The sequence below is a fragment of the Nycticebus coucang genome, chromosome 18, assembly GCF_027406575.1.
Source record: "Nycticebus coucang isolate mNycCou1 chromosome 18, mNycCou1.pri, whole genome shotgun sequence".
NCBI classification, from domain to species: Eukaryota; Metazoa; Chordata; class Mammalia; order Primates; family Lorisidae; genus Nycticebus; species Nycticebus coucang.
The window spans coordinates 33,694,845-33,715,355 of NC_069797.1; the positions used below are offsets into that span (position 1 = coordinate 33,694,845).

At 38.2% G+C, this 20,511-nt stretch overlaps 1 protein-coding gene across 1 annotated transcript; it reads right to left on the reverse strand.

Annotated features, from left to right (window-relative positions):
• Window positions 1–1,511: 1,511 nt before the first annotated feature.
• Window positions 1,512–20,260, reverse strand: WSB1 (WD repeat and SOCS box containing 1). Its single transcript, XM_053567619.1, has 9 exons — window positions 19,883–20,260; window positions 12,833–13,001; window positions 11,044–11,312; window positions 9,397–9,528; window positions 7,390–7,490; window positions 4,986–5,158; window positions 4,285–4,398; window positions 3,226–3,333; window positions 1,512–2,610 (listed from the first exon to the last, which is right to left on the reverse strand). The coding sequence occupies exons 1-9, from the start codon at window positions 19,920–19,922 to the stop codon at window positions 2,451–2,453; spliced, it is 1,266 nt and encodes a 421-aa protein (XP_053423594.1). The 5' UTR covers window positions 19,923–20,260; the 3' UTR covers window positions 1,512–2,450.
• Between the last annotated feature and the right edge of the window lie 251 nt (window positions 20,261–20,511).

A 20,511-nucleotide genomic window follows, 5' to 3' on the forward strand; every position in this document is an offset into this window, starting at 1 on the left:
AGCCAAGTCCCCTGCTACTTGCCTCAACCCGTAAGCACGCCACAGTGCAGTCCAGCCTTTTTTGGTCTTGCTGCCTTGAGGGCAGTGCAAACCAGCTGAATCCAACTTTATCTTAATCACAGCAGCCAGAGAATCTCAAGGATCATAAATTTAAGATTTACCAACCCATGATCATTACAGGTCTTAAAATGACTGCACTATTGTAAAAGGATAGCACAACTCCTGCGTGTGACAGAATTTCCGACGTTCACATGCACCCCTGTGGGATACAACAGGAAATCAAATCTGAACAAGACTCTTGCCACTCTTAAAAATGACACGTTTGTGGCAAAGAGAAAGAAGCACTGTCATTTTAAAATCACGTAGGTACAATCTGACCCAAGTGAATAATCCAGTCACATTTCCCTACTTTCCTTTCAGTGTAAAGTATTATCATCCTGTTGTTTCTCACAAACCGAAAATTCAAGCATGCTTCTACTTGATGTATTCTGCAATCTTCCTTTCTTACTGGCACTACCGTTTCTAGAGAAGAGGCAGAAAATAATTGTGGATATCTCAGAGAATGTTATCTTCCAAAAATGCTGTTTTTACTTGATTGGATATGATGATGTGGAGAGTAAATAATTAAATGGTGTGGAGAATAACAGTACCTTCTTTTAAAATTCTGAATCTGATATATTACAAAGTAAAATGCAAACTAAAGTCACAAGCAATTTAAAGATAAGATGGCTTTTGCACTGCTTTTTGCAAAATACAGAAGATCCTCAAGAAGTAATTTGGGCGGATTTTCTACTGACTTTCAAATTTATAACCTGCACCCCTCTAAATTGTTAAATCTGTTAACAGGACCTAGATCACTAGATTTTTCTTATATCTACTTTAACCAGATAGGCTTATGAAAGAAAGCCTGTTATTTCCCATAGAAGACATGTTGCCTTTGCTGAGTAGTTATTTTCCTTTGTTCTAGAGCTTTTCTATGCTTTTAAAGTAAGAATTACTATAATAGTGGCTCAGCACCGGTAGCAGTGGTTACAGCGCCGGCCACATGCACCGAGAGTGGCGGGTTCAAACCCAGCCCTGGCCTGCTAAACAACAACTGCAACAAAAAAAAAACAGCTGGCCCTTGTGGCGGGCACCTGTAGTCCCAGCTACTTGGGAGGCTAAGGCAAGAGAATCGCTTGAGCCCACAAGTTTGAGGTTGCTATGAGCTGTGGCGCCACAGCACTGTACCAAGGGTGACATCATGGGACTCTGTCTCAAAAAAAAAAAAAAAAAAAAAAAAGAATTACTATAATAGTTCTCTCCAAACCAAACCAACATAAAAGCCATTGCATTCATGAAGCACTGAATGAACTTTAAAGTAGTACCTTAATCTCATGCTATTTCGTCCTTACCCTTTTTGCTTAATTTACTTGTGGTTGTGCCGTCAAGCTCACACTGGAGATCAATGAAAAAGTACTAATCCTTCTAACACATTTAGGAAATTATTTGCAATATATTGGTTTTTTGGTAAGCCTTTTATTAAAAAATTCAACAAAAATATATAATCAAGCATTTTACATAATGCATACATTCTTAATATCTGCAGGTAAGATAAATAACAGAAGGCAAAAGCAGATATACTGTATTGCTTCTCTTTGGCAAGTCACCAATATCATCCCCTGCAGAAACATAATAAGTGTTTTAAAAAAAATCCATGGTCTTAAAATAACTGTCCCTTAGTAAAAACAAATATTTAGCAATAACACAGCAGATGGATTTTCCAAAAAGGCTAATATTTATAATACTTTATACCAAAAAGTAAAGTAGCAAGCTGCTTTCCAAAATTAAGGCCCACAGCAGTATTTAGAGGACGGGGGTAGGGGAGAAAGGCATCCTTTTTCTAGTTATATCCTGGCTCTGATTTAAAAACAAACAAACAAACAAACAATGTCACATTCAAAATTCAAACTCCACCTTTCCCTATATAAAAACTGTGTTTCACTTGGAGGTCAGTCTGACATGCCCCCCCACCCCCAAATACATTTTATATGAGGCAATTTAGCTTAAGCCAGTATTTAGCATCTCAGAATTAAAAAAAATTCCTTCCACTTTACTGCAAAGATACATATTGTGGTTCTACTGAAGCAATATACACATGCCAAAACTAAAAATTAGAAGCAAAAGGGTCCATTCAACATACAGTAGCTTATCTAAATATATACATGTATGTATATGTTTTCACAGTTAGAGCTCAAAGAAATTTACATTTGATATGTTCAGAAATATTTCTATACTCCTAGTCTATAAATAATGTTTAAAAAGCTCAACTGATCAAAATGCAGTACAAGAATGTATCAAATTAAATAAATCTTCTAAACCTTTAAAAACAGATACTTGAAGTCAATAAAGCTTGAGGTTTGTGTAAAGTGTATTTTGTCAGTCCCTACTAATAGGGAAGGCAGAGTCTTCTAAATACGATAGGAGAGAAACTCCAGAACTTTGGAAGGAATCGGCAGCTCCTGGACTTCTTGAGTGGGCATCACTCTTCTGATTGACATACGACATAAATGTTGAAGGCTAGGGACTTGCCTTGGAGTGGCCCAAAAATAGACACTTCCATCCTGTGTCCTAGAAAGAAACAAAGCATAAACTTAGGTACTCAAGTATGCGTAGTTTAACATCCCTACACCTCAAATAACTATTATCCTAGGCAGAAAGATTGCTTGAGCCCAGGAGTTTGAGGTTGCTATGAGCTATGTATGACACCATGGCACTCTACCCAGGGTGACAGAGTGAGACTCTGTCTCAAAACAAACAAACAAACCTAACTAAGGAGAACCAATGATATACCCAATGACAATGAAATAGTATTATAAAAAGCACTTATTTTTTTTTTTTGTAGAGACAGAGTCTCACTTTATGGCCCTCGGTAGAGTGCCGTGGCCTCACACAGCTCACAGCAACCTCCAACTCCTGGGCTTAAGCGATTCTCTTGCCTCAGCCTCCCGAGCAGCTGGAACCACAGGCACCCGCCACAAGGCCCAGCTATTTTTTTTTTTTGGTTGCAGTTTGGCCGGGGCTGGGTCTGAACCCGCCACCCTCGGTATAGGGGGCCGGCGCCTTACCGACTGAGCCACAGGCGCCGCCCAAAGAGCACTTATTATTAGAGAATTACTGACAAGTTAGCAGCTACTTTGCCTAAAAGCCACTTAAATTATCCCTTAAAGAGAAAAATACATTTACCCAGCAGCTAAAACACTGCCATCAGTAGAAAAGGCACAACAGAGGCCATTGTTCAAAGGTGCAACTTGTACTGGATAATCCTCATCAATTCTCCAGAACCTCACCATTCTGGAAAGGAAATAAATTATCTAGTGAGTATCTAGTAGGAAATTTAAGGTAAAAGCAACTTTTTGGTAATGATTATAACTTACTTTGTTTTTATTTTATGTTTTTTTTTTTTTTTTTTGTGGTTTTTGGCCAGGGCTGGGTTTGAACCCGTCACCTCTGGCATATGGGGCTGGTGCCCTACCCCTTTGAGCCACAGGCACCACCATAATTATTATAACTTACTTTATTTGATAATTTGGATTAATCACACGTAAGACACAGAGACTACAAAGCATGACTGCTTTCCCTTCCAAGCATTCAGATTTATAATGTTCAACAACTGCAAGTATTCCCTTTCTTGCACTTGAAATACAATCAATATCTGATCTGTTTTACCCTCTTCCAAGACATTTTATAAAGGTTTCTTACCTAGCCTAGATAGTATGTGTCTAGGAATACAGTGAAAAACTAATATGCAGAATCTATCTGAGCAAAGAGGAAAACAATGGTTGTAACAAATAAAACTCTCCCCATTTGTTTGCTAACATTCTTACCAATAAGACCATCTCTTTCATGTGACCTGTTATTTCTAGTCTCAATCACAGTGGATACCAATTACTATGTTTCTACTTTTACTTCACTTCAGAAATTTCCTTCTGCTTCAACTTTTACAAGATACCAACTTTAAAAAAGCTTTGTCAGCTGGGCTAAAAGCTGATTAAGAATCAGTTTGCTTAAACAAGAAACACAGGAAAGGCATGCATTATCTTCAGTTTACATTGAATAATTTGTTCAGGTCAATATTCTTTAAAACCATCAGCATTTCTAAAGGGGTCTTATCTAGAGAGAGACCTTAAAACTCTAACTACAGAAAGGCTTTAATGTTCCAGAATGTTTTCATTAATTAGAAAGATGAAAGGAAATCTTTCAAAGGCAATAATAAGTATGTCAAGTGATAATGCACAAACTTACTTGTCATCAGCAAGGCTTGCAATATGCAGTCCATCATGACTAAAAGATACAGATCGTACCCATCGGTCATTTGCTCCTCCAGCAAATATTGGAGTAGGTGGGGGAAACATGTGCCTGAGGTCAAATACATGTTTTCAGTGGATATCAGAGTTACTTCAAGAAACAAAACTAACCAGGTTACAAAGTATATGTCTTTGAATGAGATTTAAAATAGCCTTAATGAATACAGTTGAGACTGAGTAGAGCTGATATATCCAAAATATTAATCTCTTCTTCACGATGTGGTTGGCTTAAGACAGTAAGTGTAGGTCCAACTTTGATTTTAACTATTTTTCTCCAACATGAAACTTTAAATATAATCTCCACTTCTACAAAGAGTCAGGTACTATTACATAGCAATACTTATATCAAGAGAGCCAAATTATTTACAGAATGTGTATCTAAAGCTTTACATTATTCAAAGGCTTGAACCAGTGGTTCTCAACCTGTGGGTCGCAAACCACAGGAACGGTATTAAAGGGTCGCAGCATGAGGAAGGTTGAGAACCACTGGCTTAAACGATACCAAACTTTTAAATTATGATAGACTGTAATTTTAAGTTTCATATGTTAATGATTCTAAATACTCACATAACTTCTTAAAAGCTTTAGTGATAGCCAGAAATGAATTATAGACAATTAAATAGATCATGCTCTACCCACCCAAATTCCATCAGAATGTCTCCATTATGTGGATCCCAAATATATACTCGAGTATCATAAGATGCAGTAGCCAGTAAAGCTCCATCAGGAGAAAAGTCACAAGCTACAACATCATGGTGATGTCCTTCCAGTTTCCGTATCATGGTATATTTATCCATATTCCAAAGGAAAACCTGCAATAAAAAGGTAAATGTTATAGCTTCATTCAGACACACAGAGAATAAAATGGCACATCTTAAACTAAAACTGCTAAATTTAATTAAAATTATATTAAACATTATAAATTATGAGTAATTTAAAGAATATGCTCAGTGTCACAGTCAGATTAAAATCAGTCTTTAAGTTAATTAAAGCAGACATGCAAATTCTATTTCAAATGTTTCTGTTAAATGTTAATTAAAAAATAAGCCTAAACCTAAAAGCAATGCAATTTAACCACAAAGTTATACTGAAATCCATTTATTCCAAAAACTAAATAACTAAAATATACAGAAATAAATAAGGTTAAATACTACAAACCCCCTTCTCTTTTTTTCCAGAAACTATCAAATTTTTAAAAAATATACAGACAGAAAATGTAAGGTTAACAAATTGTTACTCCATTGGCATCTCCCTTTGAGATAATCACTTGTTTACAATAGGCTTGGGTCACCAACGTGAGCCTAGGAAGAGAAACAGATACTGCAAGCAAAGAGAATTTTCACAGCCAAATGAAACTTATTTGGCAAACAACAAGGACGTTAAAACACATTACAAAATGAAAATGCTAGTTTATGAAAATAATACAATTATAACATTTCTGTCAGTCAAGATTTACCAACCAATCTTATTTTTCCCAAAATGACCATAATCATTAGTCATTTTATGTATAAAACAGTTTAATTATTTAAGAACAAGTTTACATATAGTCTTAGATTCTAAAGATCAGTAGTTTAGGCTGTGCAGAATAGCTCTAAATAGAAGTCTAATACTCACTTCAGTCTGTTATATTAAATGTGAGTTTGGACGTTTGTGACAATCCTAATAAGACAATCTCTCCTCCTCTTGGAGTAAAGCAATCCTTTTTACTACTTTTTTTTCTGCACAGACACAATATATTACTTGCAAAGGAAAATAACTACAAATTACAAGTTGGAGCAAAGACTTAAAATAGCTCTAACATCTTAAAGAATTGCAAAAAAATAACAGAGAAACCATTTGAAAGTCAATTACTTTACATTAAATTGGTTTCATTTGTCAAGACTCCCAATTCCATCAAACTGGAAGATCAATTTACTTAGAGGAGTCAGTGGATTTCACTGTGGGGAAAATTATTTTTAAAAAGAAAAAAAGAAAGAAAGAAAAGCAGAAAGTGGACATCGACCAGCACCTGTGTACGTACAGTACACCTTGCAGCCGAATGCAAGGTTACTTCATCCTACGGTAAAGGTCGCCCCCAGCCCGGTAGCCAGAGATGCCACTCTTTCTGCCCAGCTAACACCATTGTGCGCTTGTGTGCGAGTGGTGCCAGCATAACCTCAATCACACCAATATTGCTGCCACCACCTGTGACAGGGAAAGCAAGAAGCATATGGAAAACACACAGCCTAAAATAGCAATGTCAACATCTAGCTTTGTTGTTCTTATGATTTTTAAAGAACTAAACTGAGTATCTTATTCTAAACTTCCAACATTTGCAACTACCATTTTAACATACTTCTTAGCTAAATAAAATGCATTTTAACTAGCCTCCCACACCCCCATTAATTCAAAGTGTACTGTATTGTGATCATCACATGTAGTTGGACTTCAACATTTCATAAATATCTGACTCTACTGAGATCCCTTTAACTATACTAACTCAGCTGGTAAACTAAAGGACTTCATTAAATAAGCATAACCCTCTTAGTTGTTTTACTTAAGCTGTCTATAGGTATGTAAAACATACATTATCAGATTTCATCTCTAATTCACTCTAGGACATACATGAGTGCTATTTTTATTCTCATTATGTTTTTAAGTTACTTTTTTTCAGTTAAATGTCCAGGACCAGCTGGGACTCAAAACTTTAAAAACAGCAAACTGGACAAAAAAATAGAACAACAAAGAAGAAAATAATTAGCAAGGGAATGTCTTAACATATGGACTAGATCTCTTTATAGCACATAAACTTTTCTAGAGCTTACAAAAAATAAATTTGACAGACCCCTCATTTTATGAATATCATCCTTAAAAGCAATCCAACTTCTCACTTCACAATCAATATTTATTTCCTTCATGCAAATTCTCCCCCATTATGAAATAAAACATTTAAGATGTTCATGACACCGAGCACAGACTTAATAGGTTACTTAGATTTAAAATGATTATGCACATATTATTATAATCCAATTCACAATGAATGTACAAGAACTTTGACACATACTGCTTTACTGGCTCCAACTGAACACAGCATAGAAGAGTCAGGAGAGAATGCACAGCTGTACACCCAGTTCTGATGCCCCCTCAATACTTTCATCATGTTTCCTAAAGAAAAGAAGTATCTGTTAGCCCTAGAATCCATTTCAAATGAGAAGTATTTCAAAGTGGCAGTCAATCACAGGATCATAAACATTTACAGTGAAAAGCAATTTATCTGTATGTAACAGGGGTTGGCAATAGGTACCAGCTACTTATTTCTGTAACTAAAATGTTATTACAACACAATCATGCCCATGTGTTTATGTTGTGCTACTACAGCAGACAGTATGGTTCACAATCCTAAATATTTAACATCTATTCTTTTAAGAAAAAGCCTAGGACTGTTATCTAGAGAAGACATAATTCTCTTAGTCCAATCCCATTATTCTACAAATAAAGGAACTGGAACACAGCAAAGTTAAGAGAGTAACGACATTCCACTGCAAAGTCCTTGAGTATTATACCCATAGCATACAACTATGCTTAAGTATATTTAACTCTTAATTTTACAAATACTTATTAAGTACATTCTACATAGCCAGCGCTGTGCTGGCACTGAGGAGATAGCTGTGAATTAGACAAAGTCACTACTCTCTTGGAGCTTACATTTTACTAAAGCCTACATTCATAAAATATATGTGTACAACTGAAATTAGGTTGAGACAAGCAAGCACCATTTGATATGCAAAGGAAAATAAAAAATTACTAATCAAACTATTTTAACCATTGAGATCCCTTTGCCCCTCAAGAGCTAAGCAAAGAGAGAACTCATAAAATACAGAGAAGGTACTTCATGATTTATTAATGTTAGCATATTACTCTATTAGGCAATAGTTACAACCGATCAGCTGGACTATCTCCAAATCTGAGAGTTCTCTTTCCTACCATATTCAATTTAAGTTACATCACCCCTAACAACCTCCAGCTTAAGGCTGTTAGAGCACCAAGCATATCTTATTTAAATATAAGGTTTTAGTTAAAAATGTAGACTCCTTCCTTAGGGACTAAAAAGGGAGAAGAAATGCTCATCTCTGATCCTCTCAAATAAGGTAGCCTCTCCAAAACTTTGTAAGCATCACAAATAGCAAGGTTTCAGAAAAAGGTGAATACTTGTCATTGACATATCAGAAAGATATATTACATATATTATATTGAAAGACAAATCTTTTACTTTTGAAAAAAATTTCTTTCTTAACCTATCCAACTTATGGTGCTTATTAACTAACATTTACACATTATGAATTCTGGTATGAAAATTATGTTTTAATCTAAATTTTATTCGATTACTAAATTACTTCAACATCTGCTTAAATTTTCACTAACTAAATGCAAGAAGTTAATTACTCTCCCTTAGAAAAAATAAGCTAACAAAGACCATTTCATGCAAGACCCTAAATCTGTTTTTTTTTTGAGACAGTTTCACTTTGTTGCCCTGAGTAGAGTGCCATGGTGTTATAGCTCACAGCAACCTCTTAACTCAGGCTCAAGCAATCTTCTTGCCTCAGCCTCCCAAGTAGCTGGGACTACAGGTGCCTGTCACAACATCTGACTATTTTTAGAGATGGGGTCTTGCTCTTGCTTAGGCTGGTCTCAAACCTATAAGCTCAGGCGATCCACCCACCTCGGCCTCCCAGTGTGCTAAGATTACAAGCGTGAGCCACTGCACCTGGACCAAGACCCTAAATCTGATCAAGATTTTGTCCTCAAATACAGCAAGTGATATATAGAGATTTGTGTGGTTAGTTTCTGAACAACATCAGATTATTTACTTAGTAATTACTACTTCCTATACTGGGTCACATTTATGATCTTACTTGGGCTATAAAAGGAAAGGAACCGAAGGATTAAGCCAAGAAAAGGAAATTTTGATCATATGCCATTTTTAAAGCTAAATACCCCAGATGAACCCTTATGCCTCTTGATAGTGTTATTAAGAAACTAATCCTTTTTCACAGCCTGGAAAAAGACATACCATCATCTTTCAGGTCCCACACTCTGAGAGTTTTGTCTCTTGAAGCTGACACTAGGATCAAGCTCCCATCTGGGGCAAAAGTTAAATCTCTGACCACTTCAGTATGATCTACCAAGTTAAGGAGGAGTTTTCCTAAATGTGATGGAAGAGGAAAAAAATAAATTAATATTTTTATTAACTCCTACTTTTGAAAATCAGGGTTGTTCACCATGAAAAAAATGAATTGAAATTCTTGGCCACGGTCTTAGTTTATCAAGTATAAAATGACTTATCTATTAGCACCATTACCGTTACCTTTAAAGATGTACTAAAATGGATTATTTTTGAAGATAGTATGTAAAAAACCTAAGTTTATCAAAAAAATAAAAAGGGAGTATCTAAAATGTAAACTCCAAGATCATGTAATTTAATAACAAAAAAGCTCCCACATTATCATTTTCAAATCTTTGAACAGCATGACTTTAAAACATAAAATCAAATTATTCCCTTGCTTATATTTCCTTGACCTTGTAAAACTCCCCAAAAGATACATATTATCCCACAACAACTTTAATTTTCAAACATAATCCCAGTGGAAAAAATGTACTTTATTTATCTAATACCATAAGAGTCTTATTTTCCAGGAGAATTTATGTGTTTATCTTAAATTTTCTTTAAGAAGCCAATCAAATTTTGGCTCACTATCCCCATGCAGTGTCAGTATCACTTGTGTTCTAATGTACATATTATTTTAATGCTCATTTTTAAAATCTTTTACTTTTTTTTTTCTGTAGAGACAGAGTCTCACCTTATCGCCCTCGGCAGAGTGCCGTGGCCTCACACAGCTAACAGCAACCTCCAAATCCTTGGGCTTAGGTGATTCTCTTGACTCAGCCTCCCAAGTAGCTGGGACTACAGGCGCCCGCCACAACGCCCGGCTATTTTTTTGTTGCAGTTTGGCCAGGGCTGGGTTTGAACCCCCCACCCTCGGCATATGGGGCCGGCGCCCTACCCGCTGAGCCACAGGCGCCGCCCAAAATCTTTTACATTTTTAAATACATAAGATATGCTAGAAACTGATTTAGGCAGTAAACAAAACATTTATTTTTAATTGCCTAAAGAATTTAACTTCTCAACCTGTCCAGACTTTTTAAACTGTCACTAAAGCCTTGCAAAGGTTAGATGATTGCTGAAACCCATTTGCTTCTTGAAAGCCTCTACATATGAATCATTGAAAAAGTATGGAAAAAAACACCTTGTTATTTGACTCATATACTAAATTATTAGTTTATAAATAATTAACAAAACGTTCCCTAGAGTTGCCCTTCCCTACTATACTATTCTTGAAGAGTGAACACTATATTGTTTTCCTAAAATCAAAATCATGAGCTGAAGATATTAGGTAAATTATAAAGACACACCCATAGCACTAATTCTTACTTTTCAGTAAGTTAAAACACTCAAGTCATATCCCGGGGCTAAAACAGTGCCCTGCATTATAAAATAATTAAGTTTCTTTTTAAAACTATGAATCCTCTAATGGTTTATAACCCCGTATTAATCTGAAATTAAAAAAAAAATTAGAGTCTCTAGATCTGTTAATACTTTATGTGCAATAAACCCTTCATGTTTTCCTGTCAAAAAACAAACAAACCTATGAATTCATACCTGTATATACATCCCATATTTTGATACGCCCATTGTTTAACCCCGTGGCAAGGAGTAGCTGATCTTGTCCAAATCTGAAGCGATGCCATTCTATATTTACACAGCGACTCTGTTTTTCTGGAACTGAAGACCCAAAAGCAAGACTCCAGACTATATCTCCACAGTCTATAATATGTTCTCGAGGCTTATTTTTCTGGCCACCATCACTACTTTGCCTTGACAATCTTAAACTGCTTGAATTCGTAACATTCTTGGTGCCATGCAAGAGACTGGGGGGAAAAAAGTCAGATTAAAACTGCGTAATCATTTATCCTTCTGGTTATTGAATAATTATGAATGTTTGTAAAAACATCAATATAATTACAATACTAAATAACAACAAAATCCTGTGGATGGGAAGGGGAAAAGTTGCTACTTGAACCATGAGAGATGAATCAAATAAATTTAGGTCATTAACGGAAATTCTTAGTGGATGAGAACAAGTTCAACAATAAAGCAATTTATAATCTAACTGCCTCCCAAATCTTCCCTCAAAGCCACTGTATCAACTGGAACTCCTTCAACCCAAAAACAAAAATATAATAAAATTTTTAAAACCAAGTAACTTCCTATATTGTCAGGCTGATCCCAGAAGATAAACTTTAAAAAAAAAAACCCGTAAGGCCAAGCACAGTGACTCATGCCTGTAATCCTAGCACTCTGAGAGGCCGAGGTGGATGCATCTCTTGAGCTCAAGAGTTCAAGACTGGGTGGTGCCTGTAGCTCAAGCAGCTAGGGCACCAGCCACATACACAGGAGCTGGTGAGTTCAAATCTGGCCCGGGCCTGCCAAACAATGACAACTACAACCAAAAAATAGCCAGGTGTTACGGTGGGCGCCTGTAGTCCCAGCTACTTGGGAGGCTGAGGCAAGAGAATTGTTTAAGCCCAGGAGTTGGAGGTTGCTGTGAGCTGTGATGCCTCGGCACTCTACCAGGGCGATAGCTTAAGGCTCTGTCTCAAGAAAAAAAAAGAGTTCAAGACCAGCCTGAGCAAGAGTGAGACCCCAATCTCTAAGGAAAATACAAAAACAAAATAGACAAAAAAAAAAAAAAAAACCTGAGGCAAGAGGATTACTTGAGCCCAAGAGTCTGAGGTTGCTGTGAGCTAGGACACCATAGCACTTTACCCAGGGTGACAGAGACTGTCTCAAAATAAAAATTAAATTAAATTTTAAAAATCCATAATTATTAGGTTCTCAAACCTTTTAGACCTCAAGTCATATGTAATAAGAACATTAATGAATACAACAAGGAAAGTCTGCGATATACAAAAAGCAAGAAAATATGCAATTTAGCATATGACGTATTTTAGAAAAACTTTCAACAAATATTCAAACTCAACAAAAAAGTACATAAAAATAATTATATGATCTATGCACCGCTGTTATCCAGTAAGATGTTGTAAAATCCAAAGTGAATCCAGAAAGTTTCACAGTGACAAAGGTTACTTGCTCTGGCACAACACAATATAAACATTAACAGGAAACAATTAACCTGCCTTTCAAAATGCAGAAAAACTTAAAGACACATAAATATTTGAGAAAATATTCTATATTGTATAAATAAAGCCAGACAATTCTTTAGGCCAAATTTCCAAAAAATATTTCAGCCTATGATTAAGGCACATTTACAATATCATCTATGAAGAAGGGAAAAACTTCAATGTCAGAATGTTTTTATCACCCCCACACTGACAAAAATGGTAAATTCCACAAACATATAAAATACAAAAAGAAAAGAGTGTCTTACAAGTTCTTAAGGCACTGGGACCACGGAACAAGCTTTACTGTACGATATCCTTGTGACCAAGCAAAGTATGAACCATCTGGAGCAAAAGCAACAGTCCAATTTTCACGACCACATTTCTTGTCGAAAGGAGCTGCTGGAGCTAAAAGTTCGCCTATAGTCCGTGATCTCACTAAAAGAAAACAAAAATACAGGATATCATACATAGCTGAAAATGAATGTAAGACAGCTCCCATGTTACTTCAGGATTCAGTATAAGTATTTTCCCTTTTTCTATGAAGACACAGGATATTGAGAGTTCTGGTTTCCACTCTCTAAGGAGAAGTATGGGGTATGAAGATCCCTTAATGATAATAACTATCTTCAAGTTCTGGTAAAGTGATTTTCCTAAAGCTTCCCAATCCAAGAGTTTAAAAAATTAATAGTAATATAGTAATGTAATGCCCTAAATTAGGCCTAGCAATTACTAAAGTCCTAACTTTTGCATTACATTACATTATCATCAAATTATTCACATTTAAAATCCAATAAATTAAAATTACTCTGCAAGAAGAGTTGCCTTCCAAATTAAGTTTTTTAGGCTTCAAAAACCATAAACCACTATATGATTATTGTACCATTACTCAAAGGAAAGCATTATAAAATGATCTACTCAAACATGATTATTCTTATCCTTTTCACTTCCAAGTCACAAAAATACAAAACCCTCAGAACTAGAAGGGACTTAAAGGTTGTCTAGTCTAACCTCCTAACCGGTGCTTTAAAATGCACTATATTTATGATTTTCTTTTTTTGTTGTTGTTTTTTTTTTTGGCCGGGGCTAGGTTTGAACCCGCCACCTCCGGCATATGGGACCGGCGCCCTACTCCTTGAGCCACAGGTGCCGCCCTATATTTATGATTTTCAAACAGTGGTACTTAAGAGTCTTCCTAATGTGCCCCAAACTGACTCAAAAATAAAACACTTTTGGTTTTTAAGGACAAAAAAATGGACAATGTCATACATCTTTAATTTAGTTAATATTACTCAAATTTTGCATTCATAACAAAAATGGCATATTATCAGGGCGGCGCCCATAGCTCAGTGGGTAGGGCACCAGCCACGTACACCAAGGTTGGCAGGTTTGAACCCAACCTGGGCCAGTTAAAACAACAATGGTAACCAAAAAACAGCTGGGCGTTGTGACAGGCGCCTATAGTCCCAGTTACTTGGGAGGCTAAGGCAAGAGAATCCCTGAGCCCAAGAATTTGAGGTTGCTGTGACCTGTGACACCACAGCACTCTACCAATGGTTGACACAGTGAGACTCCGTCTCAATAAAAAAAAAAAAAAAAAAGGCATATTATCAGAGCATACAGAGAATAGTACTTTCATATGTAACGAAAAGCATAACCAACAAGTCCCTTCTACAATGCACACATGCAGATTTAGCTGGAATTTAATTTTGGCAAAGGATACTCTTTATCAGTATTACCAATGCTGCTTTGGGCTAGTCTTAATTTCAAATTTTCCTATTTTCCCTTTTTGTGTCATAAGTTATTGTCAGTTTAGCTTCTCTATTACCTATTTTGTGAACAGAGTTTGATCAAGTATTTTTGTGTTTTTGACTTAAATAAGTTCTTTGTCCAATTCTTTGACATATTAACAAATGAATACAGTTTAAAAAACAAAAACAGGCTCGAGGTTAGGGTGCTGGCCACATACACCAAGGCTGGCATGTTCGAACCCGGCCCGGGCCAGCTGAAACAACAATGACAAATGCAACAAAAATATAGCTTGGGAGGCTGAGACAAGAGAATCACTTAAGCCCAAGAGTTTGGGGTCACTGTGAGCTGTGATGCTACGGCACTCTACTGAGGGCAACATAGTGAGACTCTGTCTCAAAAAAAAATTTTTTTTAAAGAAAAGAAAACAAACAAAAACCCCAGATCTGTTTTTTTATGATATTCATAACTAAGAATACCTAATCAAATTTATTCTACAGGGTGGAAAAGTTCACATGCAATTTAAAATAGTTGTGTAGGCTCGGTGCCTGTAGCTCAGTAGTTAGGGCACCAGCCACATACACAGGGGCTGGCAGGTTCGAGGGTTTGAACCTGGCCTGGGCCTGCTAAACAACAATGACTACTGCAATAAAAAAAATAACTGGGGCTCAGCGTCCGTAGTACAATGGTTACAGCGCCAGCCACATACACAGAGGCTGGCGGGTTCAAACCCAGCCTGGGCTTGCTAAACAACGACAACTGCAACAAAAAAAATAGACTGGCATTGTGGCAGGCGCCTGTAGTCCCAGCTACTTGGGAGGCTGAGGCAAGAGAATCACTTATGCCCAAGAGTTGGAGATTGCTGTGAGCTATGATGTCACGAACTCTACTGAGGGCAACATAATGAGACTTTGTCTCAAAAAACAAAAATAAAATAGTTGCCTATTTTAAATTGCACATGAACTTTATGGATACCCTGCATTTTGGTATATCTGAGATTATCAGAAATTTTTCCTTTCTAAAAAAAATTTAGATTAATATGATTAGGTTACGTTGTTTGTGTTTCTAAGGTAAAGTTCAAGTTGTAGTTGAGCCCTTCATCCAGGTGGTATGCTGTAGAAATTTTTCCTTTTAATGACTCAAAATCTATCTCCTACCTCTCATTCCCCCAGTTATTCAGACTTAAAAGAATAAGGCTAATCCTGGTCTCAAAACACATTTGTATATATAAGATAGCTATGACATCAGCAACTGAATCTTTTTGCTAGGCTAAAATATCTCTAGTGGCCAGGTGCAATGGTTCATGCCTGTAATCCTAGCACTCTAGGAGGCTAAGACCGATGAATTGCTGGAGGTCAGGCATTCAAGACCAGACTGAGCAAAAGCGAGACCCTGTCTCTAAAAACTAGCTGGGCATTGTGGTGGGCAACTATATCTCCAGCTACTTCGGAAGCTGAGATAAGAGGATCACTTGAGCCCAGGAATTGGAGGTTGCTGTGAGCTGTGATGCCACCACACTCTACCACCAAGGGCAATATAGTGACCCCGTCTCAAAATAAATAAATAAATAAAATATCTCTGGTCCTTTCAATCATTCCTTATATCCTATCCATTCTAAGGTAAAGTCCATTCCCTGTCTTAACTTCATCATAACCTTTCTGGACAAATTCCAAGTAATAGTGGCCCTCATTAAACTGGCAACCAGCACTAAACACAATACTTCAGGTGTGGTTTAATCAAACAAGCAAACCCTTCCACACATCTCACAGTATTAACCCAGCATAGGTAACATTAATTTTACTGTCACCCAACATTCAAACACAAAATTCACAAACTGGTGACTGTCAGATGCCCACAGAATGATTTTTTACTTTTTATTTTGTTTTATTTTTCGAGACAGAGTCTCATTCTGCAGCCCCAGTTAGACTACAGCAGTGTCAACATAGCTCAATGAAAGCTCTAACTCCTAAGCTCAAACAATCCTCCTGCCTCAGCCTCCAGAAAAAAAATGATTTTTAAATATATAAATGATTTCAGAAAAAGCATGGTTTACCTACATTTTTCCAATCCCACAGTCTTACATGGTCATCTCAATAGTTTTTTATATGCTCAGCTTGTGAATTAGCAATCCCTGTCTAAATCTCTCTCTTTTTTTTTTTTTGAGACAGAGTCTCACTTTGTCACCCTCAGTAGAATGCCATGGCGTCACGGCTCTCAGCAACCTCAAACTCTGGGTGTTAAGCGATTCTCTTGCCTCAATCTCCCAAGTAGCTGGGACTACAGGCACCCGCCACAATGCCCGGTTATTTTTTGTTATAGTTGTCATTGTTTTAGCTGGCCCGGGCTGGGTTCGAACCTGCCAACCTCAGTGAATGTGGCTGACACGGTTAACCACTGTGCTACAGGCACCGAGCCTTGTCTAAATCTTTAACTTGGGTTTCTGATTAGCCACATCTATCTTTTAAAATTCATAAATTTAAGGAGAAAAAAAAGCAAGGTTCACAAGTAAGGGAAGCAAGTTTTAAAATTCAATGTAAAAGCGCCCAAACTAAGTGAGAATACTGATATAATTTGTATACAAGGGGAAGCCCTGGCATTCAACTTGAAAAACATCTGGTAAATTAAGACTTAGAATTCAGTTCTTAGCAAGCATAAGTAATATGCTTAAAAATGCATAAATATAAGTCTATATTTTAAGATTATTCTATATTTTTCTTCTTTTATCTTAGTTCCAAAAAGAGTTTCATGATTGTGGTATTAAATTAACTAAAAAAACAAATTAACCATTTTAACATATGCTGGTTCAAACAGCAAAGGTCCATTAACTAATAAGCTAGTCTCTTCTCAAACATACAGAAATTCAAGAAATGAGGTCATTATACAAACTGCCAAGTTAACTGTTAAAAGTATTTTACTGATAATTGCCATGTGTATCCTTAATAGTTAACAAGCACATCAAATGCTTTTTTCGTGTTAATTAAATGATTTAAGCACTCAATTTAAATACTAGTACAATGTTAAATACTTAGCACAAAGTTTCTAATAAAGTGCTTTGAATAAAAATTTCTTTAAGTTAGATCTTATTACATTACCTGCAACTGTTTAATATTAGCAACAAAAATTTATCATTTAATGATTTTGCATAAGAGAAGAGAAACTCAGCCATAAGTAAGACACAACACTACATTATAAATATCTGTACAGGAGTAACACATCATCCCAGCCACTGCTAAACCAAGCAAACCAGATTTAGCTCCTTCTTCACATTCCTCCCAGCAAAGGATCCGTGGCAGTGCCTTGTGAAAAGGCAGTAGCCCAGGGCAGGAACTCCTCAGTCCTACCAAATTCCTTAATCTTTCACAGAATCTTGCCTCTACTCTCAGTGGTACTCCACAAATCAAACTTGGCTCCCAAATAGGAAAAAGTCCTTGCTCATAAAGAGCTACAAAGAAACATAAATGTTTAATCTTGTATCCAAATGATACTTAAAAAAAGAAACAACGAATCAAAAAATTGGAGTTAAAAAAACTTAGGAAAGACCAAAGTTCTTCTAGATATTTAGCATTTTGCTAGTAACTTTTTGTATCATATCCAGGAAATGACACTGAGACATTTAAATATGCAAAAAAAGGCTTGGCGCCTGGAGCATAGTAGTTACAGCTTCGACCACATGCACCGAGGATAGTGGGTCTAGTGGGTCGAACCCAGCCCGGGATTGCTAAACAACAATAACAACCACCACAACAACAAAAAATAGCTGGGCATTATGGCAGGCGCCTGAAGTCCCAGCTATTTGGAAGGCTGAGGCAAAAGTATCTCTTAAAACCCAAGAGTTTGGGTGGCACCTATGGCTCAGTGAGTAGGGCGCTGCCCCATACACCAAGGGTGGCCAGTTCAAACCCGGCCCTGGCCAAACTGCAACAAAAAAATAGCTGGGCGTTGTGGCTGGTGCCTATAGTCCCAGCTACTGGGAGGCTGAGGCAAGAGAATTGCCTAAGCGCAAAAGCTGGAGGTTGCTGTGAGCTGTGACACCACAACACTCTACGGGGGGCGCGGAGTGAAACTTTGTCACTCTTGGTAGAGTGCAGAGGCATTGCAGCCCACAGCAATCTCAAACTGTTTTTTTTTTTTTTTTTTAGAGACAGATAAATTAAAGGTAGATCACTCATCAACATTACAGTGGAGGGCAAAAAACCCACAGGACCAATTATAAAGATTATATTATTATTATTACTATTATTTGATGTCTATGTCCCACTTCAAAACTAGTCTTAAAATAGTTAAAAACTGGAGTTAAAAAAACGAATGTGGGCCATGAAGGCTACGTTGAACAGTTTGATGAGAATATTTCAGATTGTATATGAAACCAGCACATTGTACCCCTTGACTGCACTAATGTACACAGCTATGATTTAACAATAAAAAAATTAAAAAAAAATAAAAAAAACCCGAATGTGGGTGTTTTCTGAACCTTTAAAATAGTTATTAAAACCAAGGATAAAGTTCCCTTTTAATCAGCCACTCAGTCTTAACCTTATGAGAACAAAAGTCCAGAATTCTAAGAGAGCTCTTTCCAGCTATCAAAACTCACTCCCATACAAGACGGAAGGCTTTCTGGCTACTTCAGCATCTCCTCCTCTCTAGAAATACCTCCGCCCTGTGTTTAGTAAAGCATATTTACTTCAAGAGCAGGAAAATGCAAATACCCTCTACTGAGTGGCCACCGCCAATTTTTATCTAATTAAAAGAGTAAGACAGATGTTCTATTAAGCATATCGATCAATGCACAAGGACCCCCAACATTCCCCAAAATTGTTCCACGTATTTTATTTGAAGAGAGAGGATTTAAATAATGCGAGGTGTTTTCAACTGAGCCACCGAGTAGGTGTGGACGCACAACCTTCGAAACCCTGTTGCCCTGTCTTCAGCAGGGTTAGTCCAGCCACTAAGCCAGAAAAGCCCTTCCCAGTTTGCTCGTCTGTAAAACAGCTTTTCTTCTGTCACTCCACCCAACCATTCAGCTCCTCCCATGTGTGTTTGAATGATAATTCTGAAGAGTCTCCGCCCCTGAACCACAGCCTTTCTTAAGGTCCTAGCTTTTTTTTTTTTTAATGTTAATATTGTATTCCTCTCCCAGGATGCTGGCACATTTTTCAGTCAACAGTGGGTAACACACATGAGGACCCTTTCCTTTCACTGCAGCTCAGAACACACAAGTTTACTAGTCCCATCGTAAACTGAGAGTCCCTGAAACTTGCCAGTAACCCCTCGGAGTAACCTCCTGTCCACTCGACACCCAAACCCTGAGCCAAGAGAATCCCAGGATAAAAGTCCTGCGCGGACCTCTGGTGAAGAAACTGGGGTCCGGAGGGATGAGTGCCCGCCTCGGCCACAAAGCGACCGGGAGGCCGGCCCTGGGCCCACCGCCGCCCTCGCCCGGGGCTCCCCGCCGCAGACACCCACCGCGAGCTGCTTCCCTCTCCGCTGTAGGGCTGGCCCCGCTCACTCAAGCGCTTCCGTGAGACTCAGATGCTTCCTCCCAAAACTCCCCCGGGAGTCCCATTCCTCACCGATCTCTTTCTCGTTGACCCTCGGGGGAAAGCTGGCCATCTATGGGGCACCGTCTGATTCCGGGGACACGATGCGGACGCAGCGACAGAGAAGAGAACGGCGAGCGCGGAGGGGCGTGACGCGGGCTCTGTCCCTCCCGGGCCGGGGATGGAGGGGAGGGGCGGGGGCGGCCGCTGCGGCTCCTGCCGGCTACCCCGGGAAAGCTCCGGAAGGCCTCGGATCAAACTACAGAGTCAAACACAGACAATAGACCCTGTACCCTGCCTCTCCCCTACGGACCAAAACAGCGCCCTCAATTCCGTCCACGCAAACGAAACACTGACGACAAAATGGCGGGCGGCGCAGCAGATAGCTGGGCGGCAGAGGCGTGGCCACGTGCGCGTCAGAGCCCTAGGCCCCGCCTCCAGGCGCAAGGGACGTGACCGCCTGAGCCCAGCGCGCGCCGGCGTTATCTGGGGGCGCTGGTGGGTAGAGATGCGGAAGGGAGCGGAGGCGGATCTACAGTCCATCCCGGTGACGCTCCGGGGCTGAGGGGGACATCTGCTGACTGTGCCTGTAAACCCGGTCGCGTTTCTCGACCGGGATGCGCTAGCATGACCTTTAGAAGCTGCAATGCCTTTGAAAAGGG